The 21,878-nt window shown below is 41.7% G+C and overlaps 1 protein-coding gene across 4 annotated transcripts in view; it reads right to left on the reverse strand.

Annotated features, from left to right (window-relative positions):
- Positions 1-21,878, reverse strand: part of apba2b (amyloid beta (A4) precursor protein-binding, family A, member 2b) — a 62,656-nt gene that overhangs the window by 16,757 nt on the left and 24,021 nt on the right. For 3 of the 4 annotated variants that reach the window (XM_051379376.1, XM_051379375.1, XM_051379378.1), the window contains 5 exons: positions 9,149-9,643; positions 7,523-8,577; positions 2,268-2,348; positions 992-1,031; positions 316-461 (listed from right to left, as the gene is read on the reverse strand). In XM_051379376.1, coding sequence (XP_051235336.1) covers positions 316-461; positions 992-1,031; positions 2,268-2,348; positions 7,523-8,577; positions 9,149-9,623 — 1,797 coding nt within the window. In that variant the 5' untranslated portion in view covers positions 9,624-9,643. Of the gene's footprint in view, positions 1-315; positions 462-991; positions 1,032-2,267; positions 2,349-7,522; positions 8,578-9,148; positions 9,644-12,293; positions 12,379-21,878 lie in introns of those variants that run through there. The other variant, XM_051379377.1, reaches the window with a different exon arrangement.

The raw sequence follows: 21,878 nt of genomic DNA on the forward strand, positions 1-21,878 counted from the left end.
TGTAGGTAAAGTTCATGAGTTTCTTAAAAGGTTCTTGGAAACCCCTGGAAAGTCCCTGCAGCAGAAACTGCCAATTAGTTCCTGAGCTAAGTTTCTGGGACTTTCTGGTCAAAAAAGAAAAGTGAAGGAGCCTCATTTAAATATGTGCAGCTCTTCCAAAAGAAAAAAAAAAGAGCATAACTGAAAACACATAGCCTGCTGATTGAGTAGAAACATGGATATGGATATCTTCAGGCCAAAAACTAAACATGATATGTATGTGTTTGCATGCGTGAGCCAGTGTGGCTGGCTGTGAGCGGGTTTGTTTTCAAGTACCTTGACCCTGCTGACAGCCTCCTGGGCCTGCATCATTCGTATGTTCTTGGAGGGGTTCCTCTCAGACAGCAGCTGAGTGGAGCCCAGGTAGTTAGCAGCAAAGATGATTCCATCAATCAGGTCTTCTGGTTCGCAGGGTCCTGGGACTGGGCCAGGGAGAAGCAGAGAGGATGGTGATTAACAGAGAGACATAGGGCAGGACAGAGTGCAGTCGACTGAGAGGGTCGGGGCGTGTAGTGGAGAGGGTATTTCAATCATTGCAGTCGACATGCTGTGTGGAGATATAAAGCCAAACACTGTTGCTCTGGAGATGGAAAGATGGCAATAACAGGCTGGGTGGGATTGAGCAGTGAGATGGCCACTGGCTGTGAGCTGATGGAGGTGCGGCGCTGGTGGGAGGCTGGGTTGAGATTAATCTGTGTCTGTGATATGTAGATGTGGACTCTGTGACACCCACTCAGGGACACAATGTACTGTCATGATCTGAAGAAGCAGACAGGCAGCTAAACCCCTCACACATTATTAGGCCTAGCATCCGCCCAGAGGCAGGCAAAGAGCACTGGAAGAGTTATATCAGAGGTTGTGATGTGACAGACCGAAGGCAAAGTAATACCTGGAATGCTTCCATACAATTACAATATTGTGATTTCATCACCAAACAGGTGCGCAGACTTACCATCGACAAAGCTGGGGAACGATGCAACCTTCTTTGTTGGCTGGAAGACAAAAACAGGATATGACAGATAAATGGTTGTGAATAGGTTTAGAGAGATTTAAGTATGTCTCTACAGTCTCAAAAAAACATTGAAGTTTTACTCTGACTGTTGTCAGGTGTTACACCTGGCTAAGATCTGTTCCTTAATGTACAACACCACATTTAAACAGTATATGTTGTTAGTTCATGGAATCAAGCTGCAAATCATATATATTTAATTTTAAATATATTAATTTTCCTGGATTTTGACATGATTACTTCAGTGATTACGAAACAGTGATTGAGATTTATCTCAGACCATCAACAAACAGATAAGTTGACCCTCCTATTGTGCAAAACATGATGCCCTTCTGCTATTTGGGCAGGTAGTTGGTTTTTCACAAATTGCCATGATAACACAAATCCCGTGTGAACAGTCCTAAACAAAATGGCATGTTATGAAAGCGGTTTAAAAAGTTACCCTACTACTAGAATAAGTGTGTTTTGCTTTCGTGATTTTTCTATCATTGCTGTGAATATTGCTTTTTTCAGCATCTAAAATGTTGTTCTACCGGACTACAGAGGTGCAGAACAAATCCCCTCACCAGTTAAAATCACATAATATGGCAAGGGCATTTACAAAATGCTAGAAAATGCACAAAAGGCTAAACATGTAAGGTAAATTACAAACCAAAAAAGAACTTCACATATATTGAGACATGTCTCTTATGTGCCCCACATTCACACTGTAAAAGTGGGTGTGGTGAGAGAGCAAAACGTTACTCATCCACTCGAAGAGGGAGGTTGTACAGGAGGGAGGAGGAAGCTACAGACAAGACATGGCCACAGAGAGAGCGGAGAATTGTGAAGTGATTGATGAGATTCAAATACTCAACCCCCTCAATGTATTGGCTCCTCTAACCTGCTCACTACCCAGTCAGAATGTTTACTCCGCCCAAGGACGGGGAGGTGTGGTTGAAGCCTGTACAGGAAGTATCCACTGCAGACATCTCAGTGAAAAATTGCTCTCATAAAACCGCAAGCATGCTGCTCAATTACCAGGACGCTATCAAGCCGCAAGCAGAGGACATGAGCTGAGGTTGTAATTACACAATTACTAATTTACTCAGGCAGTCACACACACACGTACGCACATACATAAACAACAATATCATCTGTCTAAAGTGTAAATGACCTTGCAACAGATCTGAAGGATGATGAAAGAAACACTGCGACAGAACATCCAGAAACATTTTACCTCTGGTACATTGTTGTTCTCCAGGGGAACGTTCAGGTCGGAGCGCTGCTGTTTTCTGGGTTGCTCTGCACCATTGCTCACCTGGCAGGTCAACACAGAAGAACAGGTGTGAGCGGATAAAAATTAGAATAGGATAAAACTGAACAGCAAGAGAGTCTGTTGTATAAGCTCACTCAATCCGTGTATCATTCGTTCTTTTCATATTCAATTGAGATTCCAAAATCGGAAAATGAAAAAACGGTTTGTTATTTCCTTATTCGTTTATGAATCTGATACCAAAAAAGAAATAACGGTTCATTTTTTGTATTTTCGATTTATTGCTCAGATCAAACATAGGAAATGAAATATCGATTTTGATTTTGATATTTTTTTCGCTTTGTGTTAACCGGAAGTTATTGTCTTCTTCGTGTGTTGCACTTGGAAGTTTGCAGCAGTTTCGCAAAGCCTGAAAAAAGTCAATCATGCAGTGATTGTACTCTGTATTTAAGGACTTATTGTACTCTGTATTTAAGGACTTATTGTACTCTGTATTTAAGGACTTATTGTACTCTGTATTTAAGGACTTATTGTACTCTGTATTTAAGGACTTATTGTACTCTGTATTTAAGGACTTATTGTACTCTGTATTTAAGGACTTATTAAGGACTTATTTGAAACTGCCAAGACACATGTAGAGATTTCTACTAGGCTGCAGCAGATGGAGATCCAGTGATGTTCTGACAGTCACCTGTTTAGTTCCTCTGAACAATCACAATCACAATCAGACACTTTAATAAACCCAGGGGGAATTACTTTCGTTACATGCTCCATATGAATTAGACATAAATATATTAAGAATATACATATAGTATCATTTAAAGTCACACAGTGTAAAGTGGTCGCAGGCTTCCTCTTCAGCAGAGGCTCATAGCAGATGTTGGGTTTGCAGAGGGATGTACGACAACGATGATGACGTGCAGGATTTCTCTCGGTAACGTTAGATGATATGGACGGAGTCCAACGGCAGCTGTTCGCTCTCGGTACAACCCCGGTCCGCCCGGACGGTGTGGAAGCGACAGATACGGTCCGGTCCGTAATGTCCCTGTGCAGCCCTGTCTCAGTGACACACACCAGACTCCCGGTACTCTGCGGGGCTGCGCGTTAATGCCGTCAGTTCGTACATTCCGTTGCTAGGAGACCGTGCATCCACCATAACAAGAGAGAGGGGAGACTCTGCTTCAGTCTTCTCTTTCTCCATAAACCCGTCCCGTCTCCACCCTCCTCTCTTCCTTCCCTCCTCTGCATCCCCGGTGTGTTTCCTCCAGAGTTCAGCTGGTAGATCAGCTGTTCTGTCCACCGTACCGACCGGCATTAGATCAGCTGTTCTGTCCACCGTACCGACCGGCATTAGATCAGCTGTTCTGTCCACCGTACCGACCGGCATTAGATCAGCTGTTCTGTCCACCGTACCGACCGGCATTAGATCAGCTGTTCTATCCACCGTACCGACCGGCATTAGATCAGCTGTTCTCCGGAGTAAACAACGGCAGCGTGTCCCGGTGGAAGCGACATTAAAACACGAAAATGAACAGAAAAACTCTCTCAAACAACCTCGTTGGAGAGGACAGGACTTCATAGAGTGAAAAAATACGAACGAACAAAAAGAGAATAAAAGTTAAGAAGTTAGAAAGCAGACTGGAGTAACAGGCAGCATGCAGCTGTTCGCGCACGCGCCAGGAAGATGAAGATGAAGATGAATGAAAAGATGAAACTCTCCATCATTGATCCTCAGTTTTGAAGACTAACGTTAGTTAAACTGAAGAAGTGAATCAAGCTAACGAGACAATAACTTCCGGTTCACACAAAGCGAAAAAATTAAATATCAAAATCAAAATCGATCCGTGGCCGTTATTTCATTTCCTATGTTTGATCTGAGCAATAAATCGAAAGTACAAAAAATGAACCGTTATTTGTTTTTTGGTATCAGATTCATAAACGAATAAGGAAATAACAAACCGGTTTTTCATTTTTCGATTTTGGAATCTTATTGAATATGAAAAGAACGAATGATACACGGATTTCACTCGAACATAATTTCCTTTCTGTTTCTGGCGCTGTTTGGAATGGGGCGCAGAGGTTCAAGTGGGAGGAAAAGTCATGTAACTCACATGTGGGAGGTTTTTTAGATGTGTAGGAAAGCCTGCTATAAACAAGCCCTGCACTGTCTAATAACAAATATAAAGTGTTAACGTACAAATAAAATGAATCATCTTGATGGTGAAACATTTCTATGAAGACCTAAAGCAGTCAAAACTGCTGTTAGATGGTGCATGGTTAAGTTCTGTCTTTTACTTGTCCTCCAGCTCTTTCTTTTGTCTCATCTGTCATCACATATATAGACAGTACATCCAGCATATAATCACACAGAGGGAGGATTACATTTATTCCCCTAGATATTCATCCTGCAGTCCACAAGTGCTCATTAACATTCAATTGTGTTACTGGCTGAAATGAAATCCTCCTGCCAATAAAACCTCCTCCTCCTGGATGCGGCAGTGAGAAAGTGAAATTCAGAGGAACAGCCCATGCTGTTCTGCATCTGGAATTGAAATTAATTACCACAAACGTGACATTAGTAGCCTCAGTTTCAAAAACACTGCTAAATGTAAAGTCCTGATCAGTATTCATCATGCTACCAGACTCGGTTGTGCAAACACCCGTTAAATTAATGAGATTCGTGTTGTTGTTTGGTGGGATGGCATGCTAAACTGTGATGTTCTACAAAGCTACATTCATAAACAGAATCCCAAGTGAATCCAGTCAAACTCTGTACATGCCTTCATCTGTAATGAGAGCTCATAAAAAGGCTACATGTAGAACTTGGAGAGGGCAGACTTGTCTGATCAGAGAATGTCTGATATCGCACTCCTGTAACTACTTATCAAATCAGCCTCAAGGTAGAATTGTGTTACGTTTGCTGCTTTTCCATTCAGTATCTTCAGCTAAAGGTAACACTACCAGATCCACAGCGGCTGGTTGTCTGACAGATAAACTGCTGCTGTACAATACTGAGGACTTTCTCAGCGTTAAATTAGGTTTATATTTGATGTGGGGAATTCTCAACAGATTATAAAATAGGGTTATATACCTATAACAGAATCATAATTACGGGTACATGCAGGCTTTTTTACAGATTGTCTTTAGTCTTTAACAAACTTGGTTCACAGAAGAAATTTGTGCAGAGACTCTACCTATCCTTGATGGATAAAAGTGGACTGTTAACCTCAAACAGCTAGAACTGCATACGAATAACATTATGAATAACAAAATGGTTGCTTTTAGTGGACACAAACCTTCCATCATTAAAGAGAGCATCAGAAATGAGCTGGATTCATTTATGGTAGAAAGGAAAATTTAATTATCGACCAAAACCCAAAACAAAATCATTTTACTAAAGAAGCAGGATCTCAATAAAACGCAGTCAAAATGTTTAGACTGCAAACCCACTTGACCGTTGACTCTGATGATCATATCAACATGTCACAAATATTTTAACACTGACATATTGATGGCTTAAACATGTAGCACCATTTAAAATATGATTACAACACTGTGCAATATACTTTCTGCACGCCAACAGAATGTGTGTGTAGATGACCTCCCTCTATTTAGTAACTCTTCTTTTAACATAATCTTTTGGCTTCACACTGTGCAGCAAAGCTCTTTTTATTCTTAAATTCATTGTTGTCCTGTTTCATTAAAGGGTCATGTTGAAGTGCTGTACAGAGGTCAGAATGGCCAAATCATCTCATTGAGTCTGAGAGTCATCTGAATCTGCAGTGTACTGTACATTCCTTCAATTTAATCTAGTTATACTGTCTGACCCAGTTCTGTGCTACAAATGAGCTACATAGTGAATATACAAGCACATGTGCGCACTGTGGAGCAGGTGTGTATCAGCATGCTGCCCACAGGAGACTATCTCTGTTCTCCTTTTACCATCTGACTTTTAGAAGATGCAGGGGATGCTCTGCATGCATTTGAGTCCATCAGTGCGTGTGTGCGCATTCATCCAGGTTTGTGAGAGGGAGAGAGATGAGGAGGGGGACATCTCAAGGTAACATGGGGGAGGGGAAAGGCTCCAGTTATTCTCTCGATGGCGATTAGCAAGGTGTCACCTGTAACTTATCTCCAGCTCCTAACCACAATGCTCTTTTAAATCACATTCAGTGGCAAGAGTCTGCCACAGAGCATTAAAATAGCCTGAATGTACATTTTCTGCAAAGGCTCTGCAGTGACCACATTAGCCCTGTCGATACTGTTGTTGGTATGTTCCATCTTTTCATTATATGCAGTACTGAATCAACACATTAGAAATGGAGAACTCTGCGATTCAGTTGAATGTAAATTTTAACTACTCTTGAACATTTTTCACTCCTATTTAATTTACTGCTTATGCCTTTTTTACAGAAGTCATTCAAACATGTCACAGTATGAAAAGCACAGGTGTGAATAGTAACATTAATGATGACTGCTTCAGTTTCAGGGTCCTGGTATTGTGCATTTGGCTCAGAACAGGGCCATTGTTAATGTTATTAATAATGTCTGTGCTTATCCTACAATGAAAAGTCTAAAATTCCTGCAGTGAGAAAGGCCCATTAGTTTTAAAAGTAGCCCTTTTTATGTAAGGGAGAACAGTAATGATTTTAGAATAGATATCAGGAAAAAATTGCAAGGGCTGCCATATTTATTACCCTATAAAACACATTATCATCAATGTTTTAACAAGAGTGGGTCTTTAGCTCATAAGCTAACATCATTTTCAGATCAACAGCTAGCATGGAAATTGTCATGTGTAAATGACTGACAGCTGGTGGACAGTAACGATTAGTGGAAATCCTTAAGTTAAACTTTTAATCATGTCATTGTTTTAACTCAATACTCAATAATCAGGGCTTGCAGGTGAACCTTCACAACCTGTGAAGCTAACATTACCTCACCCCTGTCAACAGTAACAGTAAGGGCTGACAATATTTGTCTAAAAAAATTATATTAGATATGTTGTCCATATCATTTAGCCTCCTTTGTTATATGGGCTGAATGGACCAAATCAACTACTAATCTGTTCTTTCCTGCATATTTCTTTGTTTTCTTAATTCCTAATTGTGTTGGTTTTATGGTCACATTGGGAAAAAAACATGGATACTTTAAGTGGGTAAATATGGGTACACTGGAAAAATTATGTTTATACCTTTAACCTCTCAAAAACAGCTCACCTGCTCCTGTGTCCATCTCTGCCTGTCTTCAGGGGAACGTGCATGTGCCTTGATGCCCCTCTGGAGGTCAGGGTTATTGTGGTGCATGGAGGGCAGGTTCAGGGACTTGGGCCTGCTGTCGTGGCGATGATGAGCTGGCGGGTAGGGGGCTGCTTCAGGCTTGGGGTGAGGGTAGTCACTTGGTGCAGGATCATGCACCAACTCCTCTGGGCTTTGGTCAGTGCCACTGCTTAGACTCCCCATGCTCATACTCATCTTGATCTCTGCAACAATTTGGTCAATGTCCTCCTCTGCCTCCTCCCCTGTCTCCCCTTCTACCACTAGCACCTTACGGCTACGGTACGGAGAGACTCGCACTGAATTCCCATTGTCCTCTGGGGCATAGTAGTCTCCAGTGTAGGCCCTTCCATGTCTGTCCTCCTCTTCACCTTCCTCATCTTCTTCCTCATTAGGGCAGTACTCCTCGCTCTCTGCCTCTTCCTCTTCCTCTCGGGTGTGCAGGGTGCCTTGCATGGAGGGTTGGTGGTGGAGATGATGGTGATGGTGATGGTCCAGGATGGGTTCTGGCCTCCCATTGTATATCTGTTCGTCTGGGTCTTGCTCAACCACCTCGCAGCGAACCTCCCCCTCTCCCTCAACCCACTCCTCCACCCTGTGCCTCTCTCGTCCCACCCACTGCTCCTGCCTGACCTGGCCCTCCTCTCTCCACTCCTCCCTCGCCTCATCATGTCCCTCTCTCCACTCTTCCCTCACCTCTTCCTCCTCTTCTCTCCACTCTTCCCTCACTGCCCCCTCTCCCTCCTCGTCTTCCACCCATTCCTCCTCTCTCACCTCCCCCTCAACCTCCCCCTCCTCGACCCACCCTTCCACGGCCTCCTGGCATTCATCAGTGTGGGCTCCTCCCGGCTGCATGGTGCCGGTGCAATCCCCCTGGCTGTGGCTGTGGCTGTGGTTGCAGTCTCCCTGGCTGCTGCAATCCATACCTTCCAGGTAGCTGTCGTCCTCTGGGCAGTAGCGGATGTAATAAGTAACACCTTCATCCTCCTCTGCCAGCCCTGCAGGATTAATGATTACAAACAGACATTTTACTTAATATCTGGGGCTTCTTCTATTAACATCACAGTAAGCACTAAATTTGTAAATATTCACAGGTTCTTATTATGTATGGGAATCAATAATCAGTTCCAATCTTTAAAGATTTGCATTTGTCACTAATCTTGCTCATGTCTCACTTACGTTCAGCTACTTGACACTAGGATACAAGGTTTTAAAGGTCCAGGGTGTAGGATTCAGTTGCGTCTAATGGTGTAGTCGCAGATTGCAACTCCCCTCACTTCACCCTCCCTTTTCAAGCGCAAAAAAGAAACTATGGTGGCCATGAAGGTGAAAATAAGTAAACAGCCCTATCTAGAGCCAGTGTTTGTTTTTTCAGCTTCTCTGTATATGCTGTTTTTTAGTCAGCAGCTCAAGTGCAATCTTTTTTTCCCACATAACATTTTATCAAACAAAAATGAGAAGTTGAGAATCAAATAATGGAAGAACGGATAATAAAGTGGCAAGGCTGAAATCTTTATCCGGGATAATAATAAAATATTTATCACCCGCCATCGTTTACGTCATACTTACCATCATCATAGTCTTCCTCGTCATCTGAGGTGTTGTTAATGTAGTCAGAGCTGGAGTCATCATCCAGGCTGTCAGCTCCACCACGGAAGTCTGCCCGATCATGGTCATCTTGGTCATGTTCATGTTCTGGCGTGGAGGGTGTGGCTGGCCGCTGGTCCTCCAGGTCTGCATCTGATTGGTTGCTGTACTGCTTCACTTCAACCTCTGGATTGACATCCACCTCTGGATGTTTGCGACTCACGTCTTGAGTCTTGGGAGACGAATACTGTGTCTTACAGGAACGGGGGAGGGGTTTTGGATCATGTGACTCTTTGGGGTAGCGGACTGGGCGTTGCCGAGCGGGGAGTGCTTTCAGATCACATGACTCTGTAGGATGAGGGGTGGGACAGGAGGCGGGGCCTGGAGCAGCCATACTGTTTCCTCCGCTGGTCCCAGGCCTCTTCCTATGAGCCATGATTGGCGGCTTACAGGCCATGCATTGTTACTGGTTTGATTCTAGGGAGACAGATAAAGACAGAGGCACAGTGTTACAGCAACACAAACACAACTGTTAATCCACCCATGCAAGTGAATACACAAGAGGGGAACATACTACAATAGAATAGAATAAAATAAAATGTTCAAGGCTAAAGCTGGTAAGCTTTTAAGACAGTACAACTATGTGTTTATGTGTTTTAGCAGCCCAAGAAAGTTCATACCACCCCTGATGAAAATGACAAATCTGCACACGATAGATTTCCTTTATCAAACACACACATACAGCACACCCTTACAAAGATTTATCTCTCTCACTCATTTTCTGCACTTTGCATGAAGCAGCAACATATATAGTCTGACAGACCAATCTATTCATGTAATTAAGCATGACCCTCTCTGGTTTACTTCAGCCACATTCAGAGCAACACTTTTGTGCTTACTTAGCACAACTGTGGCTTCAAATATACAACAGTGGGCTCAATATATCGCTCCAGCTCAGCCTGAGAACAATACATATAAAGAGCAGAGCCTTTCTAAGCATCCTGCCTTCACATAAACCTAATGGGTCACTGCCAGAGAAAGAATCAATAGTTAAATCAAGGTCATCTGCACAAAGGTGCTGCACATATGATACCACTGGGTTTATAGATGTCAATCAAGACTTGTATTGATCCTTCTGTAGCTTGCTGACTGTGAATGGTCAACCTGTGAGACAATAAAGTCGCTTCCAGCACAAGACCTGGTTAAGTGCTGCAGGTGAGAAGACGGTGAATTGTTTCTTGCTGTGGTGAGCGAGTAGCCTGATAGCTGGCACAGGACTAAAAATTACCCCGGTTACTGCTGGGCCAATAAGTCCTACTATCTAGTGGAAAAGATATTGCTTGGACACAGGCTTTTCCAGGATGGTTTTGCCCAAGACACAAATAACTGGTCACCCTGTGAAACCCTGGGTCCTCTCCACGTAAATTTGCAGTGCACCGTATGCAAAAAATAAGGGGAAATATCATGCTGGAGAGTATTGCTATTTCCTTAGGTAAAAGTATTGCTACCTTACACCCGGACTAGTTGTAGGACAGTCCAGCAACTGATCATGAACTAGCATGCGGCTGTACAGCTAGGAACAAACCAGCCGGTGATCGAGTTGTGCACTCGTGTCTGTGGACTGTTTACGTAGCTTAGCATCCAATAGCACAGTTTTCGATACGCTTCTGTGAAAAGCGAGAAGAGGTTTTGGAATGACAACTGCCACTATGTCCGCCTATTATATATAAGGTCCCATCCCTCCTGACATAGATGTCACCAGTGTCAACCAGTTAGATCTATTATTTGAGCTTCTGACAAGGTCACGCAGGCATTCCCATAATGAAAGGTGAAACAAATGGTATGAAAGAGAACCTGAATGTACATGTTTATTCCCAAGTGAGAACCTCTAGCGAAACACCATGAAGCTGAACCTCTACCTGCTTCAATGTGGTGTGATTACTCTGATGAAATAACTCAACTGTCAAAATCATGGTCAGTCCTTTATATATATATATATATATATATATTATATTATATATTTTTTTTTTGGGGGGCTTTTTCCCTATATTGGATAGGACAGCTGAAGATAGACAGGAAGGGGGGGTCGAGAGAGGGGATGACCCTGAGCCGCAGCAGTAAGGACTCAGCCTTGGTACATGGGGTGCCAGCTCTGCCAGGTGAGCTACCTTGGTGCCCCATGGTCAGTCTTTTAACAGCTATTATCTAGTTTAAAAAATAAGACGGTACTCTAGCCTTACTTATATTAACATTCAGAGCAACCAAGAGCCGGCTGTGCAACTGCAACTGTGACAAGAACAGATAGATATAAAGTATTAGGCTTACTTTCCCCAATACAAAAATGGATGCTATTAAAAAAGGGTACCCAAACAAGATAAAGGTATCCCATAAATCATGAATAAATCCTGTCCTCCACACAAACAAGCCAAGAGGAACACACACAAACAAACAAATTCAAGGATCAGAGCCAGAAGAGCACATTACTAGTAGTTGTACTGTATTTTAACAACCAACTAAAAAAGTTCAGAGTATGTGTTAGGTGTTTTCTGTTTGTGCCCTCATCCATTTCAGCAACATCTCCACTCTGTTGTGCCATCCAGTTGCCATGAACAACTGCCCTCAGAGGGGTGTTGTTGCGTCTTTCTCCCATTTTCCTCCACCATAATTACATTTCCCACTACCACTGATTACACTGGTTAATTAGCTCTGCACAACTTGGCACAAACACATCCCTTCTAAAACACAAATACTAAAAGGAGCACACACATACACACAGTTGGTTTTTCCACAGGTAGCCAAGTCAAAGGACTAAGATTACATGTACACACAAAGCACATGTACTGGGCTAACTGGCTCTTGCTGCTGCTGTATGGCACAGAAATATAAATTAAGAGTGCTTTCATGGAGGTTACTGATCACACAGTCTTTGTACATGCACGTTAAGACACAAAGACACACATGTTCTGGTCACCTGATGAAATATAGCAACATGTACGTCTAATGAAGCTATTTGCTCTTCATTTAAAACAGCTCATAAAACATTTTCACTCCAAACTTTTACCAATTACTTAAAAATGACCTCAGCTTGTTAACATCTAAGAAACCATACATTCACTATATCTCTTACCTGAGCTGGGATGCAGTATACAATAGCACTGGGATCTGCTCTAACAACAGCCCCATCCTCCCTCCCATCTCTCTTCGCTCCTCCCTTCCCCCACCAGCTGCTACACAGCATGCACCTCCCTGACTCCACCCTCCTTCTTCCTCCACATTGTATCCCAGCATCCTCCTGTAGAGACCCGGCCGCGCCTCGTCCAATTCCCCAGAGCTGAGGGTAAGGATTGGTAACTATGGGTAACTGCATCCCCTGGGGACTGATACCCTCTGACCTTCTCTTTGTTGGCTTCCTATGTTCACAAACCTCTTTTTCTCATGCGGTGTTGCCCGACTTGCTGTTTCATGATATGTTTTTGATATTTTTTCCCCCAAGTGTCATTATAACTATTGTGTAAAGTCTGGCATATATTTCAGATTTGATTTGTGTTTATTGAATTTGCACACATTTGTACATCATGGCAAAGCCACCATCCAGACACACGGGGGATCTGTCCCACCTGTTTAGCACCATTAGGACACATTTAGAATGAATTATGACACACAGTACACATGCTTGTACACACAGGATGTGCATACATGTCATGAGGCTAGTTTGTACCTGCACTTTTACAATCTTTCAATTTGTTTATCAGTATTTGCATTTACCAACCAATCCATAACCTCCAATTTAACTGTACAGCATGAGCACAATCATCCTCTCCAAAATACTGATACATTTCTTAAAATGTTTTTCAGATTTATTTTTGCATTTTAGCTCAGAAAGACATCCCTATAAAACAGCAGTGCATTCTTATGCTTTAATTATGAATTTGCATATAGGCTCCACTGCATTTGCCTAATTAGAATCCTAATTAATATTAAGTGGTACCTACTTCTCAATAAGATATCCTTCATTTTACTTGGCAAGTAGATCAAAATAAATTTGTTTTATAGCAGTGCAGTTGCAGGGAAAGGAAGGTTTACACACATACAGCAGCTCCCTAGTACATTCACAGGTGCTGAATTGTCCCCAGTTTAGGGACTTTGTGAATAAAAGATACGATGGTTTGTTTGATTCAATTTGATTTGGCTGTGTTGTTTTATCCAGTCATCAACTTAAACATTATAAAAGTAATCACCAGGTCCAGTCTTTTTTAAGCCAACAGTTTGCAGTCAGGCACCACTGGCTCATGCTTAGCCACACAGGTGGCTCTAGTCAGCTCTTGATGCTGAATTGCCACAGGTGGCAGTTTGTGAGGGGAGTTAAATGGCTGGCTAGACTTTGTGGTGTGTGCAACATTAAACAGAAAACATTAAGTTACATTAAATGATGTGAAGCAATACACTTGGCTTTTGTCATCATTAACTGAACCTGGTTTTTCACCATTCATCTAATTTCTCACAGCATAGACCAAATTGAACTCTGTTTGCATCTGGTCAGGTGATTTTAAGACATTTTAATTGTAACTCACCAACTTTAACCTCAAGTGAGGGTTGTTTTTATATTGTTACCCCTTCTCTGTCCACCCTATGCTATAAAGCTGGTTACTCAAACTAAGGATGGTCAGCACCTTAGGCCACCAAGATGGCCCTTCTTCTACAACTCTAATGCACCGAAAGTGAAGAGGGTATTATATTGTCCTGGCTTCCTCCTACAAGATCTCTAAACTTCCCACAGCTTCACGTATGGGTTTAAAAAATTGTGTATCCGAGTTAGTCTCTCCTGGACAGGTTTGTTTTACTGCCTTCTGCCTAATGTATGCAGGGATATGCTACAGCCCCCTGGGAACCTGAATAGAAATGGAGTGGCTAAAGAAAATGAATCAATGATTGGTGCAAAAAGAAATCAGAATCCAGCTGGCTTCATCACTGTACACTTATTTTTACATCCCACCTGCGCGCGCGCACGCACACACACACACACACACACACACACACACACACACACACACACACACACACACACACACACACACACACACACACACACACACACACACACACACACACACACACACACACGTATCAGTCTCCCACATAAATGCGCTGAAATGTAGGCACTGATTCAAGCTGTTACCTTCATCACTAAAAAAGGCTTGACACACACACACACACACACACACACACACCGGGAGTACTAACAGCAACATACCAGCCTCCAGTATCCCAATTGTCTGTTTTGAGCTGCAGCTGGGGACCACTTGTGCAGGGCTGTCTCCACGGACAGACCTATTCATGCCTGCCACAAAACGCTTCATCTACAGTGAGATAAAGCTTTAAATTACCCTCAGACACTCCCCTTGTTTGGTAGACACGTCTTAAAAGTGTGTGTGTGTGTGTGTGTGTGTGTGTGTGTGTGTGTGTGTGTGTGTGTGTGTGTGTGTGTGTGTGTGTGTGCCTAAAAGCAGGGCTGAGGAGAGGACAGAGGGCGAGAGAAGCAGTTCGTAAGCAGCAGATGGCTCGGTCAGAGTGAGGGCCTCGGGAATACTAATGTCTGTCTGCCTTGAATTCTAAGTTATGACCTCTGTAGACAGTCAGGCTTCAACAGGGAAGAGGCATGACAGAACAGATGAGTGTTGTTTACCCTGCAGAGTGTTAGAGAACCATGAAAAGCGAAGATTGTCAGCCAAACTGTCACATGGCTAATCAAGTTTTTAAATGCAATAAGACAGAATTAAGTATCTCTATTGATTCCATTAGCACATGAATTAACAATTTCACTAAGGGTGTGGGGAAGATACATGGAGAGGCGAAAACATGACACAGCAATGACCGATCTCTCACGCCCACTTACGAATATTTCCCAGCAAAACATTGCTTTTTCTAGGGCTGGGCAATAATTCATTAATGTCATTTATCAACTTTGTATCATGGTGATGTGAACATACACCGCACTTCCTGTTGTCCAAATGAATCACTCTCAGCAGATCAAGACAATGACAACTGATCCACTAATTATGTCACTGAATACTGACACTTCAACATCACTGCAGCAAGGTGAGAAGTTAAATCACTAGATGTGAGCAAAAACAAGATTTCTAACTGCTGTAAAGATGCTATTTATATTCTTATTTCACATGTATTAAAAGTTTTGTCTGATGTAATGCATAACAGTGGGACACATTACGTAAACGTCAATTATTGAAGAGTGTTTTGCATACATTTGCATATTGTGAGAGATATCAATCTCAGAGAGTGAATTGTGAATTTCAACCATTTAGCAATATTTGATCAGTAATGTTAATTATCTGATTAATGTTAATTCCATCTTCTTTCACACTCTACATCCAAACATGTTTTGTGTTTAAACAAACTGCTGCTCTGATCATCTTAGTCACTGATAGAAATTAATTTCGAGTTACATAATATAAGAACAATATGATAGAAGATATGTTTGTGCTTCCTATTTTGTGCTCTTGTTCAATGCCACATGTTTGCTGCAGGCTCAGCTGTGCACTTACTACGAGAATATCATTTAACTGCAAAATGGTAATGTATGTGATCTCTGTGGAGTGAAGTAGGAAGAGTGGGAGTGGAGGCAGTGATTTGTTGGAAAAATGAAGCATCGTGTTTTATCTTATTCCAAGTTAATTTCAATAGTGATACATTTCAATACTGAGTCGACTGCATATCAGGCAGCAGTCAACACAGTGGTTTTCTGAACAGTGAATATTTTGCGACATTCCAGTTATTACATTATGTTAATAAAAAATGTAGAATGTAGAAAATTTGGTCACCATTATGTTTCCCTCAAAATGTATTTGCTTAGTTATATGTAAAGGTAATTTCTAGTTGTGCTGAATATAACATAATCAGACTTTTGATGACTGTCCAAAGAGGACCATGAAATCAATGTTGGCTCTGATAGGCACAAACTGCAAACAGTTATAGATACAACTGACAAAACAATGCTACTGTGATTGTCATTACAAATGAACTGCTAACAATAAATACATTGTACATTATTTGTGTGGGTGCCTGTATGTGCACATTTTGTGGTCTAAATGATTACATTATAGATTTTCATTCTGTCTTTGGGGTTAAATCCTACCTCCTCTTGCAGCTCATTTTTCATAATGAAAGGGAAAAAAAGAGGCCTGTCTGCTGAATTTTAAAGTTAAAAGCAGAAAACAGGGATGGAATAAGGGCAAGTTCACTGTGAGTTTCCAGAGAGAAAGTGATAATGGAGAGAAATAATCTTCTCTATTTCATTTCTTTTAAAGATGGAGACCTGGCTTCCTGCAGCTACTCAGCACAGAGGAAATTGCTGTTTCAATTGAAGTGTGCTTTCCTCTCTCTCTCTCTCTCTCTCTCTCTCTCTCTCTCTCTCTCTCTCTCTCTCTCTCTCTCTCTCTCTCTCTCTCTCTCTCTCTCTCTCTCTCTCTCTCTCTCTCTCTCTCTCTCTCTCTCTCTCTCTCTCTCTCTCTCTCTCTCTCTCTCTTTCAGAGACAAGTATATACAGAACATACAGTTTTTCTGCTTCGTACTTAAAAAAAACAGATTAGGTACACAAATGCACAAGGACAGACATCTGAAATGAACTGATAATGTTGATTGAAACGGACAACATTTACAGTGTCAGTTCATATTCATAAAATCTCCCTGTTGTGTGAATTTTAGATTTTTGCATTTAGCCTCAAATTGTCATATTTTCATAAAATTAAGGTGTTTTGCAAATTGACTTGACTGTTCCCTGAAATACAGCTGCTCACAATGTTTGTTGACTGACTATGCTGAATCTCCTAATGGCCATATTGTGTATTGTGGGTGGAAAAAACAATATTTTTTTGCAAAATGGATTTCTGTTTATATCAATGGTTGAAGATATGACACTAAATCAGAATCTTTTGGCCCAATGATCAGGACCACAAAAAGGAACTGACACCACATCTAGTCTCATTACAAAGCAATAAATTAAGTTTAGTTTGATTTACTGTATTTGTCCTGGAAGAGGAAAATACTACTACTGTAGCCAGCCAGGTTATGAAGACTGTAGGCCTTAACTCTTTTGTTCAAGCATTTCTTTGATAGATAAGACCAAACTGGAAAAGGAGCAAGCCTCAGACCTTGGGGGCCTGTGGCCTTCCTACCTTCTCCTAATGTACTATCTTGATAATCTGTTCTAAAATTGTTAGTTTTAAGTTGTGGCAGACTGACCAGAAGAGTAAATTCAAGCATTATGGGGAGAAATCTCAATTTCTGAGATACTAAGTATGTCAAACATTTTGTGATCCATGAAATAATCTCTCGTACCCTTCAGGAAGCTGTCATCCATCATCTTTATTACGGTCAGCTCTGATCACATGATCTTGTAAACATTGAACTGAATAACATTAAACTACCCATACAACACTTCCACATCGTTAAACACATGTTAATAAATTGTGTAATAACCTGGCCGTGCTGAGTTATGCTGCTTGTAAATAAAGAATAAAGGCACTATCAGAGAGAGACGGAGCGAGAAAATGAGTTTCCTCTCAGCTGTCTCATTGAGATTCAGCGTTTGTTCTCCTTACAGCCTCCCACTCACTTCAGGGCGACAACAAGAGAGCAATGCGGGAGACGGGAAGAGAAGGAAAGCAGAGACTTGGTGAGCAGCAGGAATGGCACAGGACCACAGAACGCATCGCTCGCTCCCCCGCCACTCTGCCTGCCAATGTCCATCTCGCCACTCGAAGCACACCACAGACACACCCTCCTCCTTCACCCTTGACTGTTACCACGGCAACTCTTTGTTTTGCAGTGCAGGCTCTCAGAGGAGGACTGTCTCAGCCAATCATTAAATAACCCTTCCTACACAACAAACACACATGCATGCACACATTATTCAAACAATGCTACAGTGCTAATCTAGCCATTTTTAGCCATTTGGAAGCACAAGAAACACTTTTGATGTCAGCTGTGAGTAAATTTGCCCTCTCACAACAAATGAAGGCAGAAGGAATCCACCAGATGGACACCTCTCTGTTTTGGGTGGCCCAGCATCATAGGACCACATTTTATAGCTTCAGGAACTAGACTCCATACAGATTCACAGTGGTATAAAATGGTATCCAAGACAAGACTAAAGGAAAGCCTTCCCCGGGAAAAGGGAGAAATAGATCATCTTCACTGCAAACAAGGAGGACACTATCAAATCTGGTTTCTTCTGCTTTGTTGTTTGCTTTTAGCAGCACTAAAAGGGAGAGGGATGCCAATGTCAGCCAATGTCAGCCTATGTCAGCCAGTTGATCTTTGGTTCAGACTTAAATATGTTAACAACTGTTGGGTGGATTGCCTGAATTCTTTTATCGACATTATGGTACCCAGAGGATGAAGCCTGATGACTGCGGTGATCCCCTACTTTTTCCTCTATTGCCACCATTAGGCTGACATTTGTGGTTTTAACTGAAATGTGATAGCCCTGTACTTCACAATAGTTAGAGGCCTATACCGAATGACTTTCCTTGAATTCTAGGTGTTTCACAGCCATCTGAAGGCAGTAGGTATCTGTTCCATCTGCAGTCTCTAATTGGAGTGATGTTGCACACTGTCAAGCTACAATTACACACAGCAATTCAATTAAAGTCAGTCATCTGTTTTGTCCTAACACGACCAGCTATAATGTAGGATAAAGTATTCTTTCTCATCCAACCCTGTATCCACAGGTGCCCCCAGGTGCGCAAGGTGAGGCCAGCTTCTAAAATACTATAGGTATTTGGCACACGCTGATGTACTGAGCATTGCACCCTTGACTGTGATCTATGCCAAACAGTAGGGTTGACAAAAATAGAGCCCTTAATCATGTTTCTTATTCTTTAGTAAAAAATCTTTAAATTGACAAAAATGAAAATTGTATCCTAGTATGTTTTGTTTGTTTTTCTGTAACATTGTTTGGACTGTGAATACAGTGAAGGGCAAAATGTGCACGTTAGTGGTCAGCTGGCTATTGGCTGTAGTCTTTGTGGTGTGTTTAAGTTCAACTTTAAACAAGATGCAAATAAGGCAATGCAATGTTTTTGATCAGTTGGTCAACAAAGTGAACAAACTTATCAGATAAATACATATATTATCCTTTTTAACACTTGCATGTAACCACTACAGTAAATGCTACCAGAGCAAACTATCACTCAGATGAGCTCACAGTGGGAACACATACGTTGGTTTGTGGGCTCTAAGGCTGGCCAGGTGGCACATGGGGCTGGATTGGCCCACATTTTAACGAAGGAACATGAAACACTCTCTAAAGTTTGCCTGGCGACAAGCCCAGCTTGCAGAGAGCTAAACACAGCTAAATTGCCCTGGAGGGAGACGGATACTGGGGCGATTTCGCAGGGTTAAATTGAAGCTGTCAACTGGGTTTGGTTACTGATAAGAGGGAATGAGCGAGAGAAAGCGAGACAGATAAAAAGCATTAAGTTATTTTAATATCTCAAATTATTAACTTGGGGGAAAACAGTAAAAGCAGTCACACTAATACCCACTCATTGTTGGGACTGCCACCACTGCACACATGTGAGCAGCAGGGAAAACATTTTTTTGTTTTGGATTTAATGAGAAATCCTCCCACACCACTCTCACCCAACCAGGCTGAAACCTGACTACAAAATAAATGGGTATTAGTCCAATGGCCAAACAAAAAAGGAGGGAGATAATAAAGATTATGGAGATGCTGCTAATTAAAAACTACGGTTATTTGTGTCTGCTGATACAATACAGAGTGAGAATATGCAGCACAAAGATCCACTATTTATTTTTGCTTAAAAAGGGATTAGTCATTTTTTGTGTCCTGACAAAAACACAGACACAAAGACAGAATACATAAATATTGGAAATGAAAAGAGAGATTGAAAAATGGACTGAAAAGCAAAAGGCAAGTTCTTTATAAAACGTTTTCATTGGTGATTTTCATTACCAGCATAAATTGAGTTGTTATGATCTGAGTTTTAATTAGGGAAATAGATATTATTTGTGTAAAGTCTTTCGTCTTGTTCTTGGTCATCATCAGTAATCTGTGACTAAACATTGTCGGTTGACTCTTCTTTAATATACGAAGTGCACATTACTGCACTTTCAAAAAGCCACAATAACACTACCTTTCATTTGTTACCAGTAGGAACTGCAGACCTGTTGCTATGATGGGCAAGTCATATAGTCATATGTTGCTTTTCTGACCGGCTTTTTAGGTATGTTAGCAAATAATGATAACATGGATTCCGAAATGTATCACCTTTGGCTTATTTTCATAAATGCAAATATGTGTTTTGTAGAAAAAGATATATTCCCCAAAGTAATATATTGAATTCAGTATTGATACAGAAACTCTTGTACTGTGTTAGCACTAATATACTAGTAGTAAAGCTCTTCTTGCAACTGCAGTAAATCCTTTGGTTCAATCAGTGTCAATTTGAACAAGTTTAATCAAAATCCAGACAGTGATCACTAGTGTGTAAATAAATAAACCTCAGGTTCCACCATCAGGGCCAATTAGAATAATTGGGTTGTAATACTCTACAATATAATCTGCACTTATTTTTTAAGTTTTTTTGTTTTAAGTGAAAATATCAGATTTTGTGGCTCCCAGTTGAAACCAGTGAATAAGTAAAACCACATAAAGAAATGTCACAGGATTGGAAATAGTCCTTTTATACTGTATGGACCTAAGCAGATGGCCACAGAGCAGAATGGACAATAATACTAACCCATACTGGTCTGCTACACTGACCTGTCATCCCTCCTGAATTGCCACTTAAAGTCTGGAGAGATGAAGGTGAGAATTGCTCCCTGGCTGACAATGGCACAATGGCTGACACAAAACACACCTGATCCCTCAGTTAGAGGTCTTTCACAATCCTGCTTCTTATTGACCCCTCTCCAGAAACAGCTTCTCTGCCCAGGCCTCTAATCCTCATCCTCTGTCAACTTCTAATCAACAACAGTTATTTCTCAGCAGCCTTCACTCTCTTAACCTCTGTCAGGTGCTTTCAAACTGAAACAATGGCAGTGCTTGAAACTGCTGAACCAGGTGACTTCTTGTTAATGACTGGTGATAATGAACGTTTGACAGATGCCTTATAATTGCGTTTAGACTGGACAATACACCGCAGCTGGTATCAACTCTTTCTCCAAGAGTCAGCTCAGATATCAGACCACGGAAAAAAACAGCGTGTACTTCTACTCCCACAAAGCTGTCTTCCACATTGACAGAATCATGAGAAAGATGCTAATAATATTCATTGAATGCAGTGATGGTCATTGTATTCAGTGACAGCACAGAACAGAGAAAGCAATATTGGGCTGGGAAATATCCCCTTATCTTGTTGAGAGACAGACAGGCTGAGCGGTAACGGCTGGGCCCACTAATGCAGTTTGGTGGCAGGCACATGAAATAACTTCTGGGTTCGGTCAATCACACAACCCCTCGGGGAAAACTGGAGGAAAATATTCAGGTTTCACATCACACAAACACACACACACACACACACACACACACACACACACACACACACACACACACACACACACACACACACACACACACACACACACACACACACACACACACACACACTGTAGTGCACACTCCATCAGCCCTAATGTGGCTTTTCCCACATCTATACATGCATGCTTAGGC

The sequence above is a fragment of the Dicentrarchus labrax genome, unplaced genomic scaffold, assembly GCF_905237075.1.
Source record: "Dicentrarchus labrax unplaced genomic scaffold, dlabrax2021, whole genome shotgun sequence".
NCBI classification, from domain to species: Eukaryota; Metazoa; Chordata; class Actinopteri; family Moronidae; genus Dicentrarchus; species Dicentrarchus labrax.